General features: G+C 48.4%; 1 protein-coding gene across 1 annotated transcript; it reads right to left on the bottom strand.

Moving 5' to 3' along the window:
- Window positions 1-4,911: 4,911 nt before the first annotated feature.
- CYTH4 (cytohesin 4) lies at window positions 4,912-22,403 on the bottom strand. Its single transcript, XM_023935705.2, has 13 exons — window positions 22,031-22,403; window positions 16,554-16,636; window positions 14,130-14,230; window positions 13,800-13,866; window positions 11,347-11,465; window positions 10,860-10,940; window positions 10,092-10,204; window positions 9,369-9,517; window positions 8,259-8,370; window positions 7,766-7,842; window positions 7,335-7,406; window positions 6,371-6,525; window positions 4,912-6,049 (listed from the first exon to the last, which is right to left on the bottom strand). Exons 1-13 carry the CDS (start codon window positions 22,047-22,049, stop codon window positions 5,977-5,979), a joined length of 1,221 nt encoding a protein of 406 aa, XP_023791473.2. The 5' UTR covers window positions 22,050-22,403; the 3' UTR covers window positions 4,912-5,976.
- Between the last annotated feature and the right edge of the window lie 1,526 nt (window positions 22,404-23,929).

Below are 23,929 nucleotides of genomic sequence, written 5' to 3'. Positions count from 1 at the left end.
TGAGGATCTTCTCCCACCCAGGCACAAAAAATTCACAGAATCTTTTCCATGCAGAAAGTGAAAATGTGCAAAACTGTCTCTGTCCCTCTAGAGAGGGCTGGCCTTGGAAGCCTGGAATTTGGGGTGTTTTTCTCAGTCAGAAGGCAGCAGGCAACAGGCAGACAAATCACTGTTATCTGTGTGTTCCTTTTCAGGGAGGGCTGTGTGTCTCTTTCATTTAGGTAATAACAGGCTTTTGGCAGCACCTCCAGCGCAAACCCAAGCTGCAGGTGAGCAGCAGGAGCAGGAGAGTTTGGCTGAGGCTTAACAGTTCCCATTCCACTGATAATAGGGGGTTTTCCCAGAGCTCTGCCAACGCAGGCTGAGTCTGTCCAGGGAGCAGGAGGGCAGGAGAGGCAGCATCAGGAAAAAGGAGATTTGTTAAGGCAAGTTTATGGAAAGGGATGAGCAAAGCCCAGAAGGTGGAAGGTACCATGGGAAGGAGACGAGGGGAAAGGATAAGAGCAGAAAGAAGATAAAGGAAGAGAATGGAGGATTCTGGAAAGCAGCATAAATTTGGACAAAGTTGAGAAAGGTCAAAATTTCTGATGTCGACAAAAAGACCCCGAAGCAGTATCTTCTGAGGAAACAAAATACTAGCTTTCTGCACACTTTATGCCGTTTTGGGGGAAGGGTCAATTACCAGCTTCAAGAAATTCCTGACTCTTATGTGAGTTTTCACACAATTGCAGAGGCTTATATTTCTCTCCCTTTTATTTTCTCTCCCATGTTGCAATAGAAGATAAATGAGAGAGCACACACACAAAAAAACCCCAACAAACAAAGAAGCAAACAACCAAATCCAACAAAACCAAAAGCAAATACCCAGGCTCAAACTCAGACATGTGTTGTTTGTTAATATATTCAGTTATTTCAAGGTGTCTCTTCCTAACAAGTCAATTTTAAAACCTCAGTTTTTCCATCTCTCCAAAAAAGGATTGAATACAACTTTCCATGTTCCCATTGCACATTGTGCCTCCCATGTGCTGCTGGATGGTTACACATTGTGAACTTTTGCCCCACTGGGAGGTCTGTGACCCCCAAAGGAGGCTCTGACTTACCTGTGAATGTGATCCCAATCAGATGGGGCTTCACTGTCACTCAGAAGCTTGCTGACTAGCATTAAATATTCATAGAACTGATTAGATGTTAATTGCACAAATCACCACCTCTTCAGCCAACTCCAGGAACCTTGCTGCCACCCACCACAGTTAAAGAGGCAGCAGAAAATGTCTCTTCTGTAGGTCCCTTAAGGTCAATCTGGTAGCTCAGATGGAGGTTAAATGACTCACCTTGCCGCGTCCCTTAACACACCACGGCAGTGCTCCCCCAGTTCAGGTGAAGGGCTGTGCTCCTGCCAGTGCAGCCCCCAGGGCTCAGGAGCCCAGAGACATCTCTGCAGTCTGTCCTGCCCCTTCTCTGCACACACTGCTTGCTGTCCAGCCCCTCAAGGATTGCTCTTCCCCGCTCCTCTGTTCTATCTCTGTTCTTCCCATGCAGACAGTTTAGCCAGGTCCCTTCAGCAAGGTACAGGAGCAAAGCATGCTGTGCTGGCAGGACATATGGTGCTCTCCCTGCACAGGCTGTGCCTTTGAGGGCCCATATGTGATGGCCACCTTGCACCGTGTCCGCTGTCTCCCTGAAGTGTTGGGCTGGCATGGCTGGTGACGTGACTCTGTCCCCACGAAGAGGACAGCTGTCAGGCACGAGGTGTCCCTCGGTGGTGTGGCACAGCAGCTGGGGCAGAGATTGCAGGCTGCTCAAAGGGCGTTTGTACCTTGCGTCTTCCTGACATTCGAGCTGCCCCTGCTCTGGAGCTGAGGTGGAAGCCCTGTCCTTGTCAGTGCCAACCCTTCCTCACTGGGGACCCACAGAGACCCAGACTCCTCCACCCTCCCTGACTCACTCCTTGCATCCCTCTGCTCCAGCACACACAGCCTCCTTGAACCTGGCCCACTAGCACCAGCCTTCAGCGGCAACCTGCTGTCTGTATACAGGCTCACACACATGGGAATGTGATAACCTGGGACAGGCAATATTCATCTTCATTGCAGAGAGGCAGCAGGATTGGAAATGGCATGGCAAGACGAGACTGCTGCATGCCCCTGTCACAGGCACTTAGAGCAGAGACACTGCAGCTGTGACAGCAGTGACTCTCCAAGAAATCCTGGTCAGGTCTCAACCCCTGTCTGCCTGGGCTTCCTCCAGCCCCCCAGATGGGCCCTCTGCCAGGCTGGAGGCAGAGCTGATCCAGAGCAAGGTGCAGCAGAGAGGCCATGGTGCCTCTCAGAGCCATTGTGCTCTCTACCTTTGTGCTCTGGCCTTTCTGTGTGAAATGCATACTCAAAATTTAAGAAGGAAGAAGTACCTCAGTGGGTCCCCCATGCTCAGGTATCGAGTTGCTTTCCAACCACCAAACACAAGTGGTGGGTGAGAGGAGCAACTGCTCCTGTTGGGATCACAAATCTGACTGCACCGTTCCAGCCAGCTCCAATGCAGCAGGACTGTGCTTCTTTCCATGAAAATGGCTGAACTCAGAGGGAAAAGACTGGCTCCCATCCCTCTGAGGCCACTGTGATAACCTTCCATTCCTATGGATTTATGGTATGAGCTGACGAGACTGTGGTCCCCTCTTGGTGTCAATCTGTGCACTGCTCTGGAGGGGTGAGACACAAATGCTCGCACAGAGGGAGTTAAAAGGCTGACAGTCCTGGTACATATAACCCTCTTTAGCTGACAGAAAACAGCTCCTTGATTTTCCTGTTGTGCTGAAGGCTGTGTGACACACAGCTGAGCAGTTTGAGGCCTGACAGGAATAGTGTCTCCTAGTGGGTGCTCTCACTTTGCCACTGAGCACCATCCCGGCCAACTTGGATGCAGAGTCCTGCCTCCATTTGCTCCTGAGCCCCCATCACCTAGAGCATTCAGCCCCTGGCAAAGGACAGGCTCAGCTGATGTGCTTTGATCGCTCTCAATCCATAATTCAGTTCAGTGTGCCTCCATTTGTACCCTGTCCTACCCCTCCACCTCACAGAGATTTTCTCTACCTAAGCTGTAGTGCATGAGGCTGCTGGCTCTCCTCACAGCTGCTCTGTCTCTGTCGATGCAAACCATTTCTAGAATGCCTTTTTAGAATGTATCAGCCTTCCAAAAAGGAGCTGATAAACAAGGAATAGAAGGACGGGAAGGAGTGGGGAGGAGGCAGGATGCAGCGATGTGGTCTGTTTCACACATCTGCAGTGTTCTCCTCCCAGCCCTTTTATGAAAATAGATGGACATTTATTATGAAAAAGAACGGCTGGGTGTGTGCAGGAATCCTTAGGCAGGCAGGGAATAAGTGTCAGTCTTCTGCATGTATGTCTGTGTGAGCCCCACTTGCTGCCTATGAGAAGGAGAAATACCTTTACCATCCAGTCTGTCAGACTGGGCAGCTGAGGGGCTGTGTGTGTGCCTGTGTGTCCGTGTGTCTGTACCTGTGTGAGCTGCTGCAGCTGCCCTCGGCACAGAGAGCATGTGATGGTGGCCAGCAACACGTTCCCTGGTGATGCCACCCGAGTTGCACAAGTCCTTCCTCTCACAAATTTCTAAGGGGCTCCAAGAGAGCCCTTGAAAGCATGCAGACACAAGCGAGGCTCAGTTTTAGAGAGCTGTCCTGAGACACCCAGGCCAATACCAAGTGGGTACTCAGCAGGCATGAGGTCAGGACACCACCCAGAGAGAGCACGTGTTGCATTGCTGGTGGGCAACACCACGTACCATTGTGTTCATGGCACTGAGGAGACTGGGGCACCACATAGCAAGGAGATTAGAAATGCATTTTCTCTGCTGGAGCCAAGGAAAGGCAATGGAAACTCAAATTTACTCTCTGTCTCCCTGCCTCAGTTTCTAGGAGAGATGAAACATGGTCCAACCCTTCCTGACTCTTGTGGTTAGTTTGATGGATGGAAATTACACAATTGCCTGTCTCTGTGCATTGCTTTGCCTCTCCAAAGTTGTACTTCCCACCCTGTCCCCTCTGGGAGTGATTTTTCTCTGCAGTGTGTGGGTATCTGGGGGAAGAATGGAAGAGAAAGGACATTTGCAGCCTGAAGAGAATTAGAAGGGTTGGGGATGAGGAGGAATGGGGAACAGCTTGGGTAGACCCTGCTGTCATAGGAATGATCCAGCTAAACTGTAGGGAGGGCTTAGCCTGGATTCCCTCACCCAACACCAGACTATGGATACAATAGAGACTCCAGACTACATTTTGATGGCTTTTGTCACACAGAGTATATGCCTGAGAAGCACCAGAACAGACATTTCTCACCCCTATCCTAGGCTCTGGGGCATCTCTCACCAACCAAATGCATATTTGTATTTCTCTCACATATATGGGAGTCGTTGCCAAGGTAAGGGGCCATATTCTGACTTCTCTTCCACCTCTGGACACGAGCCTGCCTCTCTGCACTGACCCCGAAGCAGGAGTGAATGTGTGTGTGCAAGCACGCGTGCTCCAGAGCAGTGGGCAGCAAACTCACTCTCTATCACATCAGTAACAGAGACTCAGAGCAGGAGACATTTGCAGGCATGAGCAGAAGAAAACCTTCACGTTCCTTCTCCAGGGTGAGCGCGTGCTTCAGCTCTGAGATACGCTCCCTGCCTCTCGAAATTAATTCAACATTCCTGTGGCTTGGCGAAAAGAAGCAGAATGAATACTGGGGCTGTGCTGGGCCTGCTGCAGATTGCCTGGTAGATACAGCCCTCTTCAGGAAGGAACAAGTCAAGAGACTGCAGCGGTGCTCAGGCTGCTCTGCTGGGCACTGGAACATGATACTCTTATCTCACGTCCTCTGACTTTATCACTAAAATGATCACATTACCCTGAGTCTGGGGTCTGTTTGAAGCACTTTTATTTCTGTCTTTACACGAGAGACAAAACCCCCAGACTCCAGATGATAGCATTGTGTGAAGATGGGAATGGATGCCTGTGTGTGTGCATGTGTGTGTGTGTGTGTGCTGGCAGGGAGATATATGTACCTCCATTTTTTCATGCTGTCTGACTGCAAAACTTTCAGATACAAAACCCAGGCCTCTGAGCTGCTCAAGGAACCAACATTTGTTGGGCAGCCATCGGCCAGAAGGAGTGCTAGTGTTTGGGTTTCTTCCTTAAGGAAATCTGTGCTGGGCCACGAGTCTCAAAAAAGAGAGACAAAACACCCAGAGCTGCTTTCCTGGTCCCACAGTATCTCTATGCTCAGTTAGGCCTTATATTGAATAGGGATCCAGTATCTTTAACTTTTTTAAATTTCTGACTCAGTTATAGAGCAGGGACTTCCCAGGACTACACTCCTCACTACAGACTTTTAGGAAAGGGGAGAGAGGGATTTCTTCTGAACTGAGGGCTTCTTACCTTACCTTCACCTCTGGCTTCACAGTGAATTTCTAAATATCGGTGGCCTCCACCCCACAACCACTACACATCTGTTCATGGAAGAGAAAGCACTGGGGCCTTTCTGCTCTGCAGCTGACTGGACCGAGCTCAGCTGCTCCAAGAGAATCTACATGGTCCCTCACAGAAAAATACCCTGGCCTGGTGTGACAACAGGAGGGGCTGGAGACACTGTGCAGACATTCCTGTCTCCTCTCAGATCCTGTCCCACATCTCTGGGCCTACGTGGGAGAACCCAAAGGCCAGTTGCTGTTGAGCCTTTATGTTCGGACATGGGCACCCCCACGCCCACGGCTCTGACAGTCCTCAGTGGATCGCACCCTGCGCCTCTGCCTTCAGCTTGGAAGGGGAAGAAGCAAAGAGGGTAAGCTGTCCTGTCAGTCATCTGCCTGCTAAGTGGGAGGCAGAGGGAACCTTAGCTCCCAAATTTCTTCACTGGAAGAGTCCAGTGTGAGAGGGAAGCTGTCCAGCAACCTACACCTTTCTGACGCCGGTGACCAGGTCATGGTTCAGTTTTTGCTGGCAATCTTTTTCTTACGGGCAGAGACCAAATCATAGAAAGGATCCTGTGTGATGCTGGTCCTGGAAAGTAGAGGAAATGGGGGCAAAAGAGATTTAATGATGCAGAGCAGCACAGACAAACTAACTGAGCTTGTAGGGATACCACTTATCAAAACGTAGCACTGGAGATCTGCAGACTCACAGCAGAGAATTTAGCTGTGGCTAGAGATTCTCCAGAAGGGACCTTAAAACTCTTCAAAGTCAAGGGATACCATAGCTATTGGACTTTAAACATTTCTTTCCACCCCCACTCCCTTTTCAAGCTTTGATAGCCAAATAAACTGTGTGACCATTTGTCCCTGGGGCTGAAAAAAGACAATGCAGGCCTCAAGTTCTCCTCACCGTATTGCCTCAATCCACTCATCACGCTCTGCTGGAGTGGCTGCTGAGATCTTGTAGGACTGATGCTTGCCTTCAACCACCTTCCCATCCCCATCTGTTTTGCAGGCTTTGATCTTCTGCCCTTTGCAGTTGGGATTGAAGAGTTCAAAGCAGTTCTGTCAGAAAGGAAACAAAATGGAGCAGTAGAATAAGACAGGGGAGACCAGGGAGGCTGCTGCCTTCAACCATGGGTAACAGGGAGGAGTGTCTGAAATGCAACAGACCCTGTATTTTCCCTCCCCAAAAAGAGTTAGATGACCTTCCTTAGGTAAATACACCCCTCCTGTGAAGGACTGCACACTAAAACAGGCTTTATGGAGAGATGGAGCATCACCACTTACCAAAACACACCTTCTAGGATCTGTCACTCAGCTCCACTCATGCAAATCCCTCCCCTTTTTAAGAAGATGCAACATCCTCTTTTCTGCCTACCACACAGATAGAAGGCACTTTTCCCAGAGCCATGACACATCAAAGAGTGGGTATCCACAAAAGACACACAGAAGAAAAAGTGTCACTTCCTGGGCAAGTTCCCTAGCACCAACAGTTCTGTTTAGTCTACATGTGCTGTAACTCATTATGGAGAGTCCTGAGGAGAGAAATTAAACCCACATCTCCTGGTGCAAAGTAAGTAGGAAGTCAGCTGTGTGCATTCATCTCTGCCCCCCTACACACAAGTACACATGTGGAAACATACAATACAGTCAGCCAAAGAACAGCTCTGTACTCACACCAAAAATGTAAATTAAAAGCACAGCCATGTTTAGATGGCAGTACAAGGCAGTTTGCAATGGCACTTGCCCTCTGAGAAGCAATTACAGTAAGAGCAATTTGTGTAGAGTAGGAATAATTTGTGTGCCATCTTCTCTTCCCTCCAACCATCTCATAGCCTGTGTTGGCAGAGTGCCAACCAGTGGACACTTACTGGCTTTTTGGGATCATCCACCTTCCGGACTGACAGATTCTCCAAAGGGATAATACCCAGAGGCTCTTTGTCCTGAAGGAAGGGAAACATGAATTAACACCCAACATGCTGCCCAAATCTATGCCACTGTTTAGAACCTCTCTAATTTCCCCTGTGTGGAGGTGACAAGGGCAGAGTAATGCCTCAGGAGACCCCTTCCATTGACACAATGGGGAGTTTAGTCAAGAGGAGACCACAGCTGCAGTGTCCAGCCCCTCTCCTCCTCCAGACAGGAGGTGAGCAAAGAGCACAGGAGAGAGTGGAGGTGTGAGATCAGTCTGGGAGCACGGGGTAAAAGGGGGAGACTTGTCTCCTACCCTCTGCTCCTCCCTGGCCCCTCAGAGGCCCAAAACCACCCAGAACAGTTTCCCAACCATGAGTGAAGCCTTTACCGTGGTATATTCAAAGTAATACAGGCAGTTATCGGTCAGAATGAACCAGCGGCGTTTCCAGGTTTTCACACGTCCTCCTAAAGGCAGTGAGGTTCAGAAGCCATTAGTCACACATTTTTCCATCCTTCCCCCGAGCTCCAGCCATGCACACACAGTCACACCCTCCCAGCTCTCCCTGTAGGTGAGCCCCAAGGAGACACCATGGGTAGCACTGATGCGATGCCATGTGATAGACACACACACGGAGCCAATTTTTTTCTGATGGGGCTGGGAATGGGGAGGGATATGTTTTTGAGTCTCTTTTTGAGCAGAGCCTGCAGGAGCTGGGACGATGGAGCAGGCATCCAGTTTCAACAGCAGGTGTCAGCCTCAGCCCACCGCAGCAGACAGGAGCGAAGGACAGCGGAGATGATGGCAGGTTCCCAGGGGAGATTTGTGGTGGGAGGTAGGCAAACAGGGGGGGCAGAGGAGCTAGGGGAGTCTTCCCCCTTACCTAGCTTCAGCAGCCAGCCTTCACGGTTAGGGTTGAAGAAAGTGTGGGTGAGATCGTTGCCATCGTCCTCTGGTATGGAGAACGGCTCGTTCTTTATGCTTTCAAATAGATTCTGCCCCCCAGCATTGGTGGGGAAGGAGAGAGAGAGAAACAGAGAGAGAAAGAAAGATTGATTTCTGACAAAGCAAATACACAACTATCCTAGGTCCATCTGGCCCATCACTCTGTTTTCACAAGGGAAGCTGGGTGAAGGGCAGCAGAGCACACAATGAGCACTGGGGGTAAGTAGTCCCCAGTCTGCACCTCACAGGGTCTCCAGGTGGGTCACCAGCTCTTTTATGCTTCTTGTGTCATAAAAAGGCTCTCAGTTTGGAAAACTGCAGCCGTAAAATGGTGCTCTCATAGCAAGGCAAGCTGCAGTGACCAAGCCCAGCATGTCACAAGTGCTGTGGGTAGTATTAAGGCACTAGGATGGGACTCAACACGGCAGAGATGCAGCCCCATTTAGAGCCCGGGTTGGTGGTGCCAAACGCTGCCGGGAAGTGGAATGTGGAGACCAGCACGTAGAGCTGCATGGCCACGAGGAGGCACATTTCACAGAGCCAAAGCTTTGGCACTGAGGGGCACAAAGGCTGACATTCATAAGAGCAGAGTGACAGGGAGGCAGGTTACTGGCTTCCAAAGGATACTGAAATGTTGTTCACATCATTGTATTTGCCATCATTTATTACACAAATCCAAGCCAAGGGAAAAAAAAAACCCAAAAAAAGAGACTACAGGCTCCTTCAACTTTCCTCAAATTGCCTGAAAGAAATGACACTCTGGAGAAAGATCTAAAGCCTCTACCCTGAGGGGATGCTGCTCAGCAAACCCAGGTGTGGGATGCAGGCATCCCCTTTGACACAAGACAGAAGTTATTCTGCCCAGGCTGCTTGGGTGAAGGCAGACACATACAGGCAGGCTGCCCACCTCCACTTTACCTCACAGGGCAGGTCCCATGCCTGCTGAGCCTTTGGGAAAATGCAGCTTTACTAATGGATGCATCCCCTGTCTCTGCATCTCTGCTTTTCAGTGGACCCCAGGGGATGAGAAAATAGGAATTCTTCTTACCTTTAAAAGCTCTTCTGGGAGGTCCCCTCCATTGTCAATGCCTCTGTTGATGGACACAAACCTTTCAAAGTGGGGTTTGTCCTTCACATTGGGGTTGTGCAGGCTGGTGTTAAGCATGATGATAGAGAAGGAGAGTACATAACAGGTATCTAGCAACGAGAAAGAAAATCAGGATGGGTGGCACTTGTCTTAGAGGGCAGATCAATGTACACCACAGGTGGCTTGGTTTCTAGTCACTGAAGAAGAGTCATCCTCTCATTTGTAGGAGAATAAAGGGGATATTCCCTCTGCTAGAGAAGGAGGGACCCAGCTGATTTCCTATGATGGAGGTGATTCCATGCCCTCAGGATAACGGGGCAAGTTGAGCAGATGCAGTTTAACAACTGCTGGCTCTGCCAGCAAGAAAGTTGCTGCAGACCTACATCTACATCTGTCAGTGCTATCCCTGCTGTGATGAGGTAACACCTCATGTGGGGCTAGGAGCCCTTCTCCAGTCTGTTGCCCATTGGGAGGGCCTGGAGCACAGCAGCAAAAGGAGGACTGAAGATGCTCAGTTTAATGAAAAGCTTCACAGGAACTGGGCTGCCTCCTTTAGCTTAAGGGGAAACACACTTCCAAGTGATGCTGCCTGTGCTTTGTGAATGGAAAAGGAAGGCTCCTCTCCCTAGCAAACAGCATAGCTCAGCTTTACAGGCCCACCCTACCCAGAGTTCCCAGAACTACCTGTGGACTGGAACACTCCTGGGTTACACTTGCAGTACCAGTTGGCAAAGGCCTCCATCATCCGGTCAATCTTCTGCGCCTCCCCAGGCAGCCGGAAGCTCCAGAGGAACTGTCTGTCGGGAACAGGGGGTCAGAGCAGCAGTCAGATTGGGCCCAAGGGACATGGAGGCCTCTCCTCAACCCATGCAACACCATGGAGATAAGAGAAGTCATCCCATTGCACTGGGGAGACAACGCAGGGCACAGAGCAGGAGCTCTGCTCCTCTCGAGAAACTGCCTGGATACAGCAGCCTCAAATACCCTGAATGAAGGAAGCAGAGCTAAGCCTCCTTGAAATCATGGCTCTGCTTCCCTAATGAGAGCCCTGCAAGGCAGCAGGGAGCTTGGGAGAAAGACTCCTGCCAGGAGGTGGCCTGTAATAAAGCAAGGTGCCCTAAAACAGAGTGACTTTGTTATTGAGGTAATGGGCACTGAGGACAGATGTTTCCTGCTGCCAAAAATAACTTTTTTCATCCCCCCAGACACTGAAACTACAGTAACCTCTTTTCTGCACGTGGGCAATCCAATCAGGGGGCCATAAAAGTGTCTCCCACCCCCCTGAGAAATTGTTGACCCCTCACAGAGTAACAGCCCTGGAGCCAACACACACAGCAGGGCCTCGGGAAGCTCCCGTTTCAGCCCAAGAGGAAATCCTGACCTTCCTGGCTGGTAAGACCCGGTGGCTGAGCAGGTTCCAGCATTGTCCCCTGCCCCAGCACGCTCACTCACCTCAGCGCCTGCACCAGGTTGAGGTTGGCAAACTGGTGACACGCCACAAAGGCCTGGAGGATCTGAATGTTGGTGGGGTCCCTGGGAAAGGACAGAGGGAAAAGGTCAGAAGAGAGCTTTGACCCTGCTCAGTCTGGATGCTCCTTGCTGTGACAACATGCACCTGGCTCCATGCCAGTCTCACTTCCACTCTGACCATGAAGAAGCCAAGGTGCACACTGCAGTCGGAGACGACTGATCCCATATATGTATGTATGTATGTATGTATGTATGTATGTATGTGTATATGTATGATCCCACACAGCCAGCCTCAGTCACACTCCAAAGACCCTCCCAGGGCTGTCCTGCCCACCCAGCCCACTGTGGTTGGAGATATGTTCAGTCTTGGCACCTGGATGAGGTCTGCCACAGGTCATCCAAAATGGATAGTTCAGAGGGGCCAGGCAGGACAGGGCACCAAGGGGTCTCCTCCTGCTGGGTTACTCACCTCCCACCCAGGTAATCCCCAATGGCTGTCTTGTTCAGGCCTTCACCCTTGTGGAGGAAGCTGGCGATCTCCTGCAGGTCTGAGGACAATACCTGGTGCTCGATCAGGTACTGGATCCCCTGGGAAGGAGAAGCAAGACAGGGAAGTAGAACAGCCCTGTGGTCTAATGGGAAAGTAGAATCCAAACACTCTGATGTCAGCCTTCCTTAGCTTTGATGGACTTGCTCCGTTGTTGCTCCCCAGCCCCTTTACCACAGTCATGGTCTCATCTTTATTCAATCCCTCTCCATCCACTATGGGTTGTCAGTCCCATTCTCATTTTGTTCCTAGATTTGGATAAATGTTTCACTGGGATGGAAACTCAAGCAAACAAAATAGGGCAATGTAGATTTAAAGTCCAAAAAAGGAAAAGTCAAAATAATAAATTTTGATATTTTCAATCAAAATGTCTTGGTGTTCTGTTCCTAAATGTCTTTTTTATTTTTCCTAAATTAACTTAACTTAAAAGAAAAATTGTTTGTTTAAAAGGAGGCATAATAAAAAAAAAATGTACTCAGACAAAAATATGGGCTTGAGAGAATTTGAAACAATTTTTTCCTAGATTTTTCTTCTATGCCACAGAACAGAGAAGTCTGCAATCTTTTCAGCTCCATCCCTCCTACACAATAAGGATGGAATATGCTTTTAAAGGAATATAGAGGTTGTGAGTTGGGTTGTGCAAAGAGTCAATATCCTATTTTAGAGAGGATTTAATGATTTTTAAAGCCAGAGAAAAAGCTGGGGCTTTTTTCAAAAGATTCTTGACAATATCTGCAGTTCTCCAGACCATATGCAATTCTCTCTGCAATATCCAATAACGGAATGAAAATTGTTTTAGATCCATCAAAATGTTCTACTTCAATATAATTATTTCACTTTCCTTTGTAATATATATGAAACTATTTTTAAAATACCCCAAAGAAAAAGCAGTCTTAAAAAAAGAAATCAAAATTTTGGTGAGATTTTTTCCACTCTATTTTACTTTCTTTTTCCCCAGATGGATTTTCAGTGAGATCAATTTAATTTTGAAAAGCATTGCAGTGATGATGGGGCCATATTTTCCAGAAGAAAGTATTTCTCCCCAAAGGTTTTTATCAGCCAGATTCCTAACACTTACTTCCCCTAGCCTCAGGAGCTTTCCATGGGATCTTGGAGATAGGAACTCATTTATAAGTATCAGCATTGCATGGATGGAGTGCAACCTTAGGAAGGTGAGGCAGCAAAAATAAGAGGGGCAAAGAAGTTTCCTTGCATTGCAGCACCTCCTACTGTATGGCATGTAGCAGGAGGGAGGCAATAATCAGAGATGGTTATATTATACCATTATAATATAAAAACCATTATATGGGCACACAGTATATAACATTTTGACCAGTCTGATTGGCATTGAACTCCTAAAGCTAAACTGCTTTAGGGTTAGAATTAGTTTGAGTATTCCTGCACAGCATGCCAGAGAGAGATGCCTCAGGGGCTTCAAAGCAAGGTCAGACAGAAAGGCAAAATAAAAGCACCTCTCACACAGGCTGTAAGTACTATCACTGCTCTGAGACAGCTCCCACCGGCAGAGGGATGTCCAGGGGACTGGCAAACACTCCAGCTGGAGTGTGGACACTGGGGAGGGCATCTTGACACTCTCAGCAGGGCACAGAGGAGGCATGAAAAGCTGTCATGCAGAGCTGCAGCCACCTGATGATATGTTAGCTGTGGTGGAGAGCTGATGATCAGCTATCGTTTGATCACAGCTTTGTGGTTTTCCTTGAAGAGCTCAAAAAAGTTCTGCCAGCGAAGAGGAAGGAAGAGGGAACTGTCTCACATCTTCTCTACTTAATTGCGATGGTTTTAGAGCTTTCTGCAGAGGGCTCAAGGCTATGGAGTCTTGACACCACTGGTCAGAGCCCCAGAAAGTGGGAAAGCTGTGTTTACTCCACAGTTCAACCAAAAATGTTTCCAAAACGACAGAGGCATTCTGTCCTCTTCTGTTCAGAATGAGCCAAGGAACCTGACACGCTCTCAAAACTTCTCACCTTCTTTTTAGTTCATCCTCCTCTATCACACTATAGCAAGCTCCTAGCCTCTCACAGTCAAGAAGGGCTGTGCTGAAGGAAATTTGGCTCTCATGGAATGCTGGCAGCGTTAAACCATCCTCGTTTTACTTCTCTTAGGTTTGGGTTGAACTGTATGGCGTGGCCTCTAAGCCCATGATGGGGGGAGGCAACACAGCTTGATGATATCAGAAGACCTCAGTCAGGGGCAGGCTGGAGGCTGCTCCCAGCAGGGGCCTCAGCAAGGCAGGAACCCATCCCCACAGTCCCCTGCCATGGTTCCTTTGACATCAGTGGCTGCAACTGGAACAGCAGCCAGCAGAGGCTCTTCCTCCCAGCTTTATCCTCATAGGTGAAATGAACAGATCCTACCTTTTCAGGATCCATGTTGAATTTCTTCCGGCCCAGGGACAGAACTTTATCCCTCTGTGACAGCTTGCTGCGAACACAAAAAAAGAAGGAAAATTCAAACTTAGAATAAAGGACCACGTCATTTCACTCGCAAGGTGAGATATCTCAAGGACAGGCGCCTGACTATCAAGAAATAATGAGAAATAAGAGGATAGAAGGGCCTCATTTCCCTGCCCACTTCCCTCCTGGCCTCATTTCCCTGCCTTTGTTGTGAACTGAGTGCCATCAGTGTTCTTGTTTTCTCAACTTAAAAAGAGACTTTGTAAGCAAAGGAATATTCATTTCACTTGCCTGGTCTGCTCTCCAGGACTGTTGTCTGCCTCTTGCTTCTCCTCTGCCTGTTGGAAACACTCAATCTCTGCAAACACCTCTGCAATCTCCTCCTTCAGCTTCTGCAAAAGAAGTATCAGGAAGATGATGGCAAATGGAGGGAAAAACAGCAGACACTGTAGGAAGCATAAGAGCATGTCTTACTTCTTCCCTCAGTCATAGGAAAAGGACAGGTCAGGTGGTCATGGCCACCAAGGATGCCTGTGAATTGGACACTGCTCTGGAATGACCCTGCTGGAGTCCAGATGAAAACAACTGGAAAGAGGGAAAGAAGGATGTTCTCATGCCTATTGTCAATCAAGACTGGAAAAATCGACCTTAATCGGTGTGGTGAGTGTCAGAGAACTCACCCCACTGTTGATTTCAGTTCCTCAAACAATGTCAGATGCAAGAATCCTTCCATTGTGCCTATTCCTCTTGAGCTTTTATTTTGCATAGCCCTGTTACACATCCAGGAAAGGAGAAGTGGAACTGGTAACTGTGACATCAATATGAGCCCACAATGTGGCTGTATTGTGAAACACAAATACCATTTAAATACCATTGAGCAGATAACTCTTCAGGTGGAGAAAAAAAAAAACCAAAAAAACCCAGAGAGGAGGAGTAAGGTTAAAGTAATTACTGCCAGATTTTAAAAAATCAATTGTGGAATTCACTTTCCTTTAGTCCCATGACAGACCATGGCTGCCTTGGCTCAATGTTCTGTGTTACCATGGAAATGAAGGTGTCTATATCTCCTTGCTTACATCCTGCAGTTATGTTCCACCTCAAAGCCAAAGTGCATCACAGCTGTCTTCCAGGAATCACCCAAATTCTTCCCCATACCATCCAGAACAGGCAGAAGGGTTTTTTATGTCAGATCCTTTTTCATCAAGGAATGAGGATGTGGATAGAGCACATAATCAGATAGAGAAATTGAATTTCTGCAATACTCCATAGTTCAAAAGAGCTTCTGAGTTTCAGTTTTGTTCTGGCCACCTTCTGTTGTGCTCCATTGGTCCCCAGAGCTGTGAGTGTTCTTACTAAGTTTCAGGTGTTGCACAAATGTAACAGAGCCATGATCTCAGCTCATGACTTTCAAATTATTATCAATTTGTTATTTTATTTACTGCTCTCTTTTAACAGTGTTTCTTGCAAGCCAAGACTCATCCTCTCTTCTCCTCCCCCCTCTTTCCCCAGATACACCCCCAAGTGTGTTTAAGGTACTGATAGACATGTTCTGAAAAAAATCCCCTGGGTAAAATGTCTCTTGTTTCATGGCACTCTTTTCACCTAAACTCACTCCACTGGACACTGTGTACCCCATTGTTTAATGGCTTTGGGTTTTAAAACATGGGTTTGTGCAGTCTAGCAACCTTTCTCTGTCCATAGTGGACAAAAAAATGTAGTATTCCTGTTCGAGTACCCTGCTCCTACAGTGCCCATCGCCTGTTCTGGAAACTGAAGAGAGACAAACCGCGCACAAGCAAATCCCAGGCACACACATTCATAATCTGTTTTGCAAGGGGGGACAAGAGACCATTCTGGTTTGCAGCAGAGAGAGGAGGTCTGGAAGCCTAAGAAGTAATTTGTAGATTGGCTTAATCCTTTACTCTGTGCCAGGAAATATCGCAGCTATTCCCTAGGCATCTGGACAGCTTCATGTTGTGGAAAAATCAGTCCAAGCCCAATGATTCAGTGCTATAAGCTCTCTCAAATGGGAAACCACATTTCATGGTGGAGGCAGAACGGAATAGAAAGGGCACTGCACCATACAGGACTGTGATGCAGTCTTAGTGACTGATTTTGAAGCTGTTATTTTCAGACATTTTAGGAGCTACTGGGGAAATGGTTGAGTCTGCTAAAAGGAAAGAAGAAAAGCAAGTTCAGCCACAGAAACTTGTGTGGAAGGTTCTGCCATGAGACCTCTTAGAAGAGACAGGATCCTTCATGCATGTTAGAGGTCCACAAAGCAAACAGAAGTTTGATAAACACAGGGGGATGCTGCAGGTAACTAGGATTGGTATGCAATTAGCAGGTAATCAGTAATTATAAAGAATCATAAATGCTGAGCCAGATGCCTGCCAGTACAATTTAGTGAAGGCATTTCTTTAATCCTAAATATATGCAATCCCAACTCAACATTGCTCATAATCTGACCAAGCCTTTTTCAGATATCCCATTAAGGGCAGCTGATGGCTCCTGCAGCAGAGAGTACCACAGGCTGGATGTACCCTGGTAGCAAACAGGACAGGGCAGCCTGAAGTTTAAAACTGAAGTTGGATCATGACAGAGAAAATGTCTCCAGTGCAAGAGCACTTCTGCATGGCCTGGACTGTTATGCAAAGATGCTCCTTGGTGAATCAGATTTGAGAAGGCAGGCACAAAGGTCAGGATGCTCCTTACCTTAATGTCATCCAAAAGCTCCTGCCTGTGCTTCCTGATTGTCTCTATTTCAGCCTCTTCAGCCCCACTCAAGCCAGTTGATTCTGAAAGAATAAAGATTCCTGTGAAAACTCTACCACGGCCAACATATCATGGAAAAAGCTGCCCAACCTCTCAGCACTTAACTTCTCCTAGGGTCACAACAACTCTGATTTCTGTGTTTCAGCATCTGTGCTCCCTGCTGTTGCAACCACTGCACCTCACCTTTGCCTTGCAAATGGTTCTCAGTCCAGAGTGTGCAGCACAGACCATACCCCCTCTCCTTGCAACCAGAGGCTCTGCACAGCCCTCTCAGCTGACCCTGCAGACACCCACTGCCTATTCAGCCAATTCTGCTCACCCTGAGCACGGTGAAGAGGTCTCATTAAATGCTCTCTGGTGGTTGGTATGTCAGTCATCCTCAGGTACTGAAAATCTATGACCTAAATACTTCATCTACCTCCAAACCTTCCAATAAAACCACTGGCTTCATGAGTTGATCGGCCACAGATAGAGTCAGAAATGGCTGCAGAGAGAAAGCCGAGATTTTTCAAGTAGGAGGGCAGGATCTGGGGGATGAAAGCCTTGCTGAAAAATGTCTTTGGGCAGCTGTTGTTCTGTGAACAGCAGAAAATGCAGAAATTATGAGTAAGCTTCCTTGTAATGTACAGGAACTTAAACAAATAGCAGCAAAGCCAAGGCAACCACAATATGATTCATAAAAGACCTAAAAAAATTGGGGTGACAGTGCTGCTGCTAAATATAATCCAGGAGAAACATAGCTTCTTCAGTAAGGAGCAGGAGAAGGCTGCAGCCCTGGAGAGGAGACAAAGCAGAAGGTGAGGCCCCAGGAAAAAAGCAGAGCTTGCAGAAGGCTGAGAGCACTGGTGAACTTGCAGGCAGGGTCCTTGCTGCACCTAAACACTGCAAGATAAATCTTCCCAGGAAGCCAGGTCAAGTCACTGGATGCCCTGCTCCACTGTTTCATAAGGCAAAATTCCCTGGGCCTCCCGTCTTCCCAGAAAAAAGGGAAGTAGCACCAGTTGCGTTGGAAATTGTCTTAGTGTGGATCTCACATGAAAAACAACTGCTATAAATATGAGTGGAAGGAAAAAAGGGAAGGAAGCAGCCCTGACAGACAGAAGGAAAAGCGACAAGGGCAATCATCTTAGTATGCTTCTTTCCTGTCATGGCCACAACAGCCCAGAAAGACCCGCCTTCCCCCCATCCTCCTGGCTGGTTGGGTTTCCATCTGCTAAGTGTTCTCCTGTTAGTTTTCTCAGGCTGCAGCCTCTCTCCTGCCACTCTTCCTGATGGTTTCAAGCACTGCATTCCCTGGGGAGAGGCTGCTGAGTCTGTGGGAGTAAAGCACTGGACAAGGATCCAGCACGAAGCCAGGCTGGGAAGGACCCACATGCCCTCCCAGCCTCACAAGCAGCCCTTGTGAAGAGCACCAAGAAGCTGAGTGATTGATGAAGCCAGTCAAGAGGGAAGGAAAAAGGCATCCAAAAGCTTGCAACAGCCAGATCTGTAGGTGAGGGGAAAACCAAAGCAGGCAGGAAGGCTAGCAAACAAAAACACAAACAAATGAAAAGTAACCACAAAGAAAACCAATCGAAAACATGCAGTGGCTCTGGTACTTGTTAGGTGGGTTGCTGACTTCCCTTTGAATGTCAGCCCTGTGCCTCTGAGCAGTGCCCATGCCCTTTAGCTTAATTTATGTATCCTGCAGTTGTGGTGTCTGCAGGAGATCAGGCTGGCCTCTCAGTCTCTCCAGCTCTATCTCTCTCACTCCTGTCGGGGCTTGTAATTGTGGAATCACTGAGGTGACTCCTTGACAAATTACAACTAAGACCTTCTGCCCTGTATTTCTTTCCACAAAAGAGGACAACCCTGAGGAGCCTTGCCTTCCCCTGCCCCACCAGCAAACTCTGTGGTGTGGCTGGTTGCTTTGCTTCAGTTGTTCTGTGTCTACTAAAGCATCTCAAAGAGTCATGAGGCTCCCAGAGGACACCATCTCACCCACACGACCCCCAACAAGGCTGTAAACAACACAGTCCCCCTTCCTCCTGAACATCTGAAAACCCCAACTCCCACCTGCCCAGTTTGTCAGAATGAGAAAAGTGTGGGAAGGATTGTGTGTGTGGGGAGGGCAGGGGAGAAAAAGAATGAGTCGTGGAGAAGGGGAAGGAATCAAGGGTTAAAAAAGTAGGAAAGGGTGACACAGTTTGGAAAAAAAAGGATGGATCAAACTTTTAGAGCAATTTAGACTGAGCTGCAGAGAGGGCCTTTGTCAGGTTTCCTACACAGCTTAAGTCTTTGGTAGCCTTAGAAAATGGTACATGCCTTGTCAAAGTCCTCAGTACCACCCTCGTTCTACTTCCCTCCAGGACTAGGTCAGCACACAGACGAAGCATAGCCCTGGTCAGGGTTCTCTGAACAGGGGAAATTTCACCCTGAAGAAGAACACACCACAAAACCACCTGCAGGCTTCAGAAGGATGCTGTCAGCCCAACCAACACTGAAGTTTTCCTGTTCAGACACATAAAAAATGGCTTGTATCCTCTACAGAGAGGACACTGGGCTGTTGTTAAGAATTTATTTTCAGAGAACAAATGTTGAAAGGAAAGCGCATCAGCATCACATTTGTGGGTCTTACACCTGCTTCTGAGGTTATTTCCCCCTCTCAATGCAGACCCAGATAAAAAGACCTGCCAGTTCCTCATGAACTAACCAGGATTGTATTTTCAGTGCTGTCACTCAAAAAAGTCACTTCAGTTCCAGTTGTGGTGGCTTATGCCTTCAGCCTCTCCATCCAGAGGACAGGTTGGAATTGCCCAAACATCTGGGTACTTGTGTGGCCAGCAGAGAGTTCTGTGTTTGCTGATTTCACTTCCCATTGCAAAGGCTGTGCTGAACCACCCAGGCGTAAGGCTCTCAGTCCCATGGAAAATTATAGGAATAGGGAGGTGGCTTTTGAAGCACAAAGGTAGGTGGGAAGTGACCACCCAGGAGAGCTGGAAGGATGAACTGCAGAAGCAGCAGGGGAGGGTTATGAAGAACGATTGCATCTGTGCCACTGCTGCAGAGTGGTGTGTTACACACCCACGGCAGGACAGCAGAGGTTCATCAGGCCCATCTGCAAGGCAATGGAGGGCTTTCAGTGTCTCTGCTAATGGGTTGGGGCACCTCCACCCACAGCAGCACAAAGGCAGAGCAGCCTGATGGGCAGCTTCTCTGGTAGAAAAATTTCATCTGAGATTCCTTTTCTTTTTTTTTTAATATGGCTGCTGTGTCATCTCCAGTACAGACCACACCTCCACAGCCAGGTACCAGTCTAGCAGCAGGGAGATGACAGAAAGCCTGCCAGTCCTCAATTCCCTCCAGTCATGTGTGTCTCCCTCCTGCAGCCACTCCACAGTTCTCTGCCAGCTGGTGTCAGAAGAAATTCAACATAAATCCCAACAGGTTTGATTTGCACGTTTCAGCTATGAGGGGGTGGGAAAGCTGGGAAGAAGAATTTATGTTGTCCCACGTGAGAACTTACACCCATCCTTCAGGATAGCTTCCCGTGGCTTTTGACTACAGCTCCTACCCCACACACCCCAGCACAGGATACCACAGCACCAGTCTGCTCTCCCGTGTTTCACACATCCATCTCAAGGGCTTGGCACACCAGCTCTGTGGCCTCACTCAGACAATCCTGAGAGGGTTCTGAAGGAAGCTGGAAGAGGACACACACTGCAGGGAGAGCAGCCCCCCCAAGGCATCAAGCCTTACTTGCAAACAGACGTGTACAAAGCAGGACCATCATGTCACCAGGTTGGAGGGGCCCCATAGAAAGGTGTACATGCCTCACCTCTGACCTTCAGGACAATCGTGCCACAACTGAGCAATTCCAAATGCATTCAGTACGCTGCAGCTCACTGGGAAACTGTTTCTGGTGGCAGCCTTGGCTCCCCAGGGAGTTCAGCATCAAACAAACCCACTTTCTCACCCAGTTGTGGAATGACAGGATGGGATTGAGCAAAATCACTGGTCAGAGCCAGCACATCTCTCCAGGCATTGCCTGTCTCCAGGTTCTGCCTCTACCAGAACTGTGCCTGAATAGGATCTCACTGTGCTACTGCAGCGTGTATACTTCCTTGAAAGTATAATTGCTTGTATGTGTAACTTTCAAGACATAATTAACTCAGTACACATAACTTAAATGAATGTCTGTGTCAGACCTCCAGTTAGGAGACCCTCAGTTTCCATCAAAGGTACACCCCAAAATTAATAGCAAAATATGATGTATCCCTCCTCCTGCCCAGTCTGTCCTGCAGAAGCTTTGTCCACAGTTGCTTTCAGGTAGTGAGGGCTGTGTGATCAAAAGAGACCCATTTTCACCAACATTCAACACCAGTCAGCTGCTGGCAAGAACTCAGCTCCTACAGGTACCACCAATTTCCCTGGCCAGCAAGGCTGGTATGTGTTTTGAGCACGCCTTTTCCTTGGCTACACGCCTCAGAGCTAAAAAGTGCACAACGGTTGTTGAAACTGGGCTTTTTGCTTTCACTCTGTGCTCCATATCCTATACACAAAAGTCTGAGGGGACAGAGGCAGAATGAGAAGAGACATTGCAAGGTGATCCTCTTCCTTCCTTTGTTCAGCCTGTTCCCACTCAGCTCTCCCTCTTTGCTGGCTGTGCACAGACACACACTCAGAGCTTCCTCAGCCAGAAGCTGGAAATGATCAGTCTGGTGGTGTGCCTTTCCTTGCTGAATCCCAACCACTTTATCCAACACCTGCCAAAGCAGGAAATAAAACCTAAGGTCTCTCTCGGTTCCTCAGATGTGGTTTATTTCCCCTCACCCACATCTGCCCACTGAGATTATTTCAGAGCCAGGCAGACCTGTAGATCACCTGGAGCTTCTAGAACCCTAACACAGCTGCTCACCTCTAACAGGGCCATAAGCAAGGGAGGCCCCAGCACCAAAAGCCGTGCAAGAGCGTCACAATGGGATACCCAACCGCGCGAGAGGCTCCGCAAATCCAGCTCCTGGGATCTGTAGGGAAACACCACGGAGCAGCTGGCCAGAGCTGCAGGAAGAGCAGCCAAAGTCTACGAGCGCTCACACAGGTGTCACACACACCACGGATGCTGAGCAGTCAGCTCCCAGCTCAGCCCAGCACCGCTGGAATCAGAGTGGAGACACTCTCAGCACAGAGGCCATTCAAACCCCTGGGGAAATTTCTCCCGGTGGGAAAGGAGAGCAGGTAAAAAGAAACCCATGCCTAATGCTGAACACTGACAAGCAATTAAGTGGACCACCAGGGATATTCCAGCATGTCATTCCTCCAGCCAGCAGCAGCAGCAGCACCCGCTCTGGCTGCTGGGACTTCATGGTGTGCTCTTCTCCATCAAACTGAGTGCACGGCCCTCTCCCCAAAAAAGGCACACGGTGTTTGAGGCTTACCAGCAGGACAAAGGTCCATCCTGAAGAGCACGATATATTTTCAACACCAGTGGTTTTCCTCCTTGTATTCGGCTCGTTCAGATGCTGCACAGAACTGAAACAACTTGGAGCTGGCTAAGAAGACCGCAGCAGCTTTGGTGGGGCGGGTTTCCCTGCGACTCCTCCTTCCTCTCATCATCCTCTGCCCACCCCGATCGCATGTCACAAGCTTGCAGCAGTGCAGGAAACTCTGCATGTTTCGATGACTTAACAGGGGCTCATTGGCTACTAATGAAATGCAAATGCACAAATGCATTTCCATTCCCAGCAGCTCTTTGGGAATCTCTGTTTGAGGAGACTAAAATTAGTGGTGAGAGGCTTTTGTCTGAGATACTCAGAGGAGAGAGGAGGGGGAAAAGGAAGTTCTTGATTCAGAAAACCCATCTGATTGGGGAAGTGGTTTCATGTTAAAGGGAAGATTCTTAAGTGTTAAATCTGCAGCAGGTTGGGGTGGGGGCAGGGCATGAACACTCCAGAATTGGAGGATGGTCAATGGAGGGGAGAATAAAGTCATCAGACTCTTCTGCCTCGCTGGCTGCTCAGTGTCACTTTGAGTCTTGCTCCTCCTCCGACCCCCACAAACTGTTTTTCTTGTGGAACCTTGTAAGGATAGAGTGAACTAGGAAGAAATGCAGTCCTCTCTCAGGTTTAGCAATATTCCTGTTGGTGAGAGAGCTGGCATTAGCAGGGCTTTTGAAGGCACTTGTGCTGCTCTGTTCTCCCGTAAGGCACAAAGGTGCTGTTTCTCCTCCCAGCCCTCCACACAGATCCAGGAGGCCATACACATCCCCTTGAGTTGTTTTTTGGTTGTTTTGTATGGTCTATGTTGTAGAGCTGTGTTGTAGGCAATGTGGGAAAAATATCCCCATGCAGGAGAGATCCAAGTTAGAGACATAAGAAGTGATGATTGAATAAATAGCTCGAGGTGAAATTCAGAACAGGTGTAACGCCCAAGTGCTCTTATCTCTTCTGGCAGGATTGAAGCAGTAGAGGGTTGGCCCCTTTCCATCCATGAACACTTTCCTCTGAAGCCCTCTCCATCCTCAGCTCCCCAGCCTGCTGCTGTACTCAGGGCAGGCCTTGAGCAGCACAGCAAAACAGGGCCAGACTTCTGTTTACCATCTCTCCCTGAGACAGCAAGGTAGAGTTTCCAAGAGCATTGTGCACACAGAAAAATAAGAAAAGACCTTGTGGCTTGTTATGCAGTCGGAGCTTGCATCTGTGTACCCTCACCACCACATAGAAGAGGGTCCTGTGAGACTGAAGGTCCTTGACTCACTAGGAAGGGAAGAGCTATTACCTTCCCACATTCCCCTTAACTGAGTCTGGTCTGAAGTCCTCTGGAGAGGATAACTGGTCCTTTAGAAGGCTTGATGTGAAAGGTAGGACCTGCCTGAACACTCTGGCTAGGGTCCCTTGCTCTAGGGCCATTCAGCCTCACCAGCAGAGACACAGATTGCCCTCCCTTCCCCCCAGTCTCTTGTGTTTGCTCTAACCTGTGGTTATGCTGTAAGTTCAGTGCTGTTATTAGAGAGGGCAGGAGCTCTGATGAACCTCAGGGAAGAGCAGGAGATATCCCCACCTTGAACATGTCAGGTGGTGGCAGAGATCCGGAATGAATTTACACAGGCAGGGTCACAACCTGTGGTCTTTAGGAAGAGTTGATGGCAATCATTTAAGACTCATTTTCTATAGCCAGTTTCAATATTTACACAGAAGTGGTTAGAAACTTACTTGGTAGTGAAAAAAGAAGAAGGGAGTGAGCTACATGAATGCAAACTAATTTCAAACTGTTACACCCACGTCTGTCCACACCTTCATTTCACAAAATGTCCACACCTAAAAGCTATCAGAGGCCTG

Source organism: Cyanistes caeruleus, chromosome 4 (genome assembly GCF_971803275.1).
Source record: "Cyanistes caeruleus chromosome 4, bCyaCae1.hap1.1, whole genome shotgun sequence".
Classification (NCBI taxonomy): Eukaryota; Metazoa; Chordata; class Aves; order Passeriformes; family Paridae; genus Cyanistes; species Cyanistes caeruleus.
This window is presented reverse-complemented; position numbering and strand designations above follow the sequence as displayed.

Bases quoted from the DNA above. Each gene is read 5' to 3' on its own strand.
- CYTH4 (XM_023935705.2), bottom strand. The intron at 13,867-14,129 runs GCAAGTGAAATG...TTGTGTTCGCAG, and splicing joins AGTCCTGGAGAGCAGACCAG to CAAGCTGTCACAGAGGGATA. The intron at 7,407-7,765 runs GTAAAGGCTTCA...CCCTTCCTTCAG, and splicing joins ATTACTTTGAATATACCACG to GACAAAGAGCCTCTGGGTAT.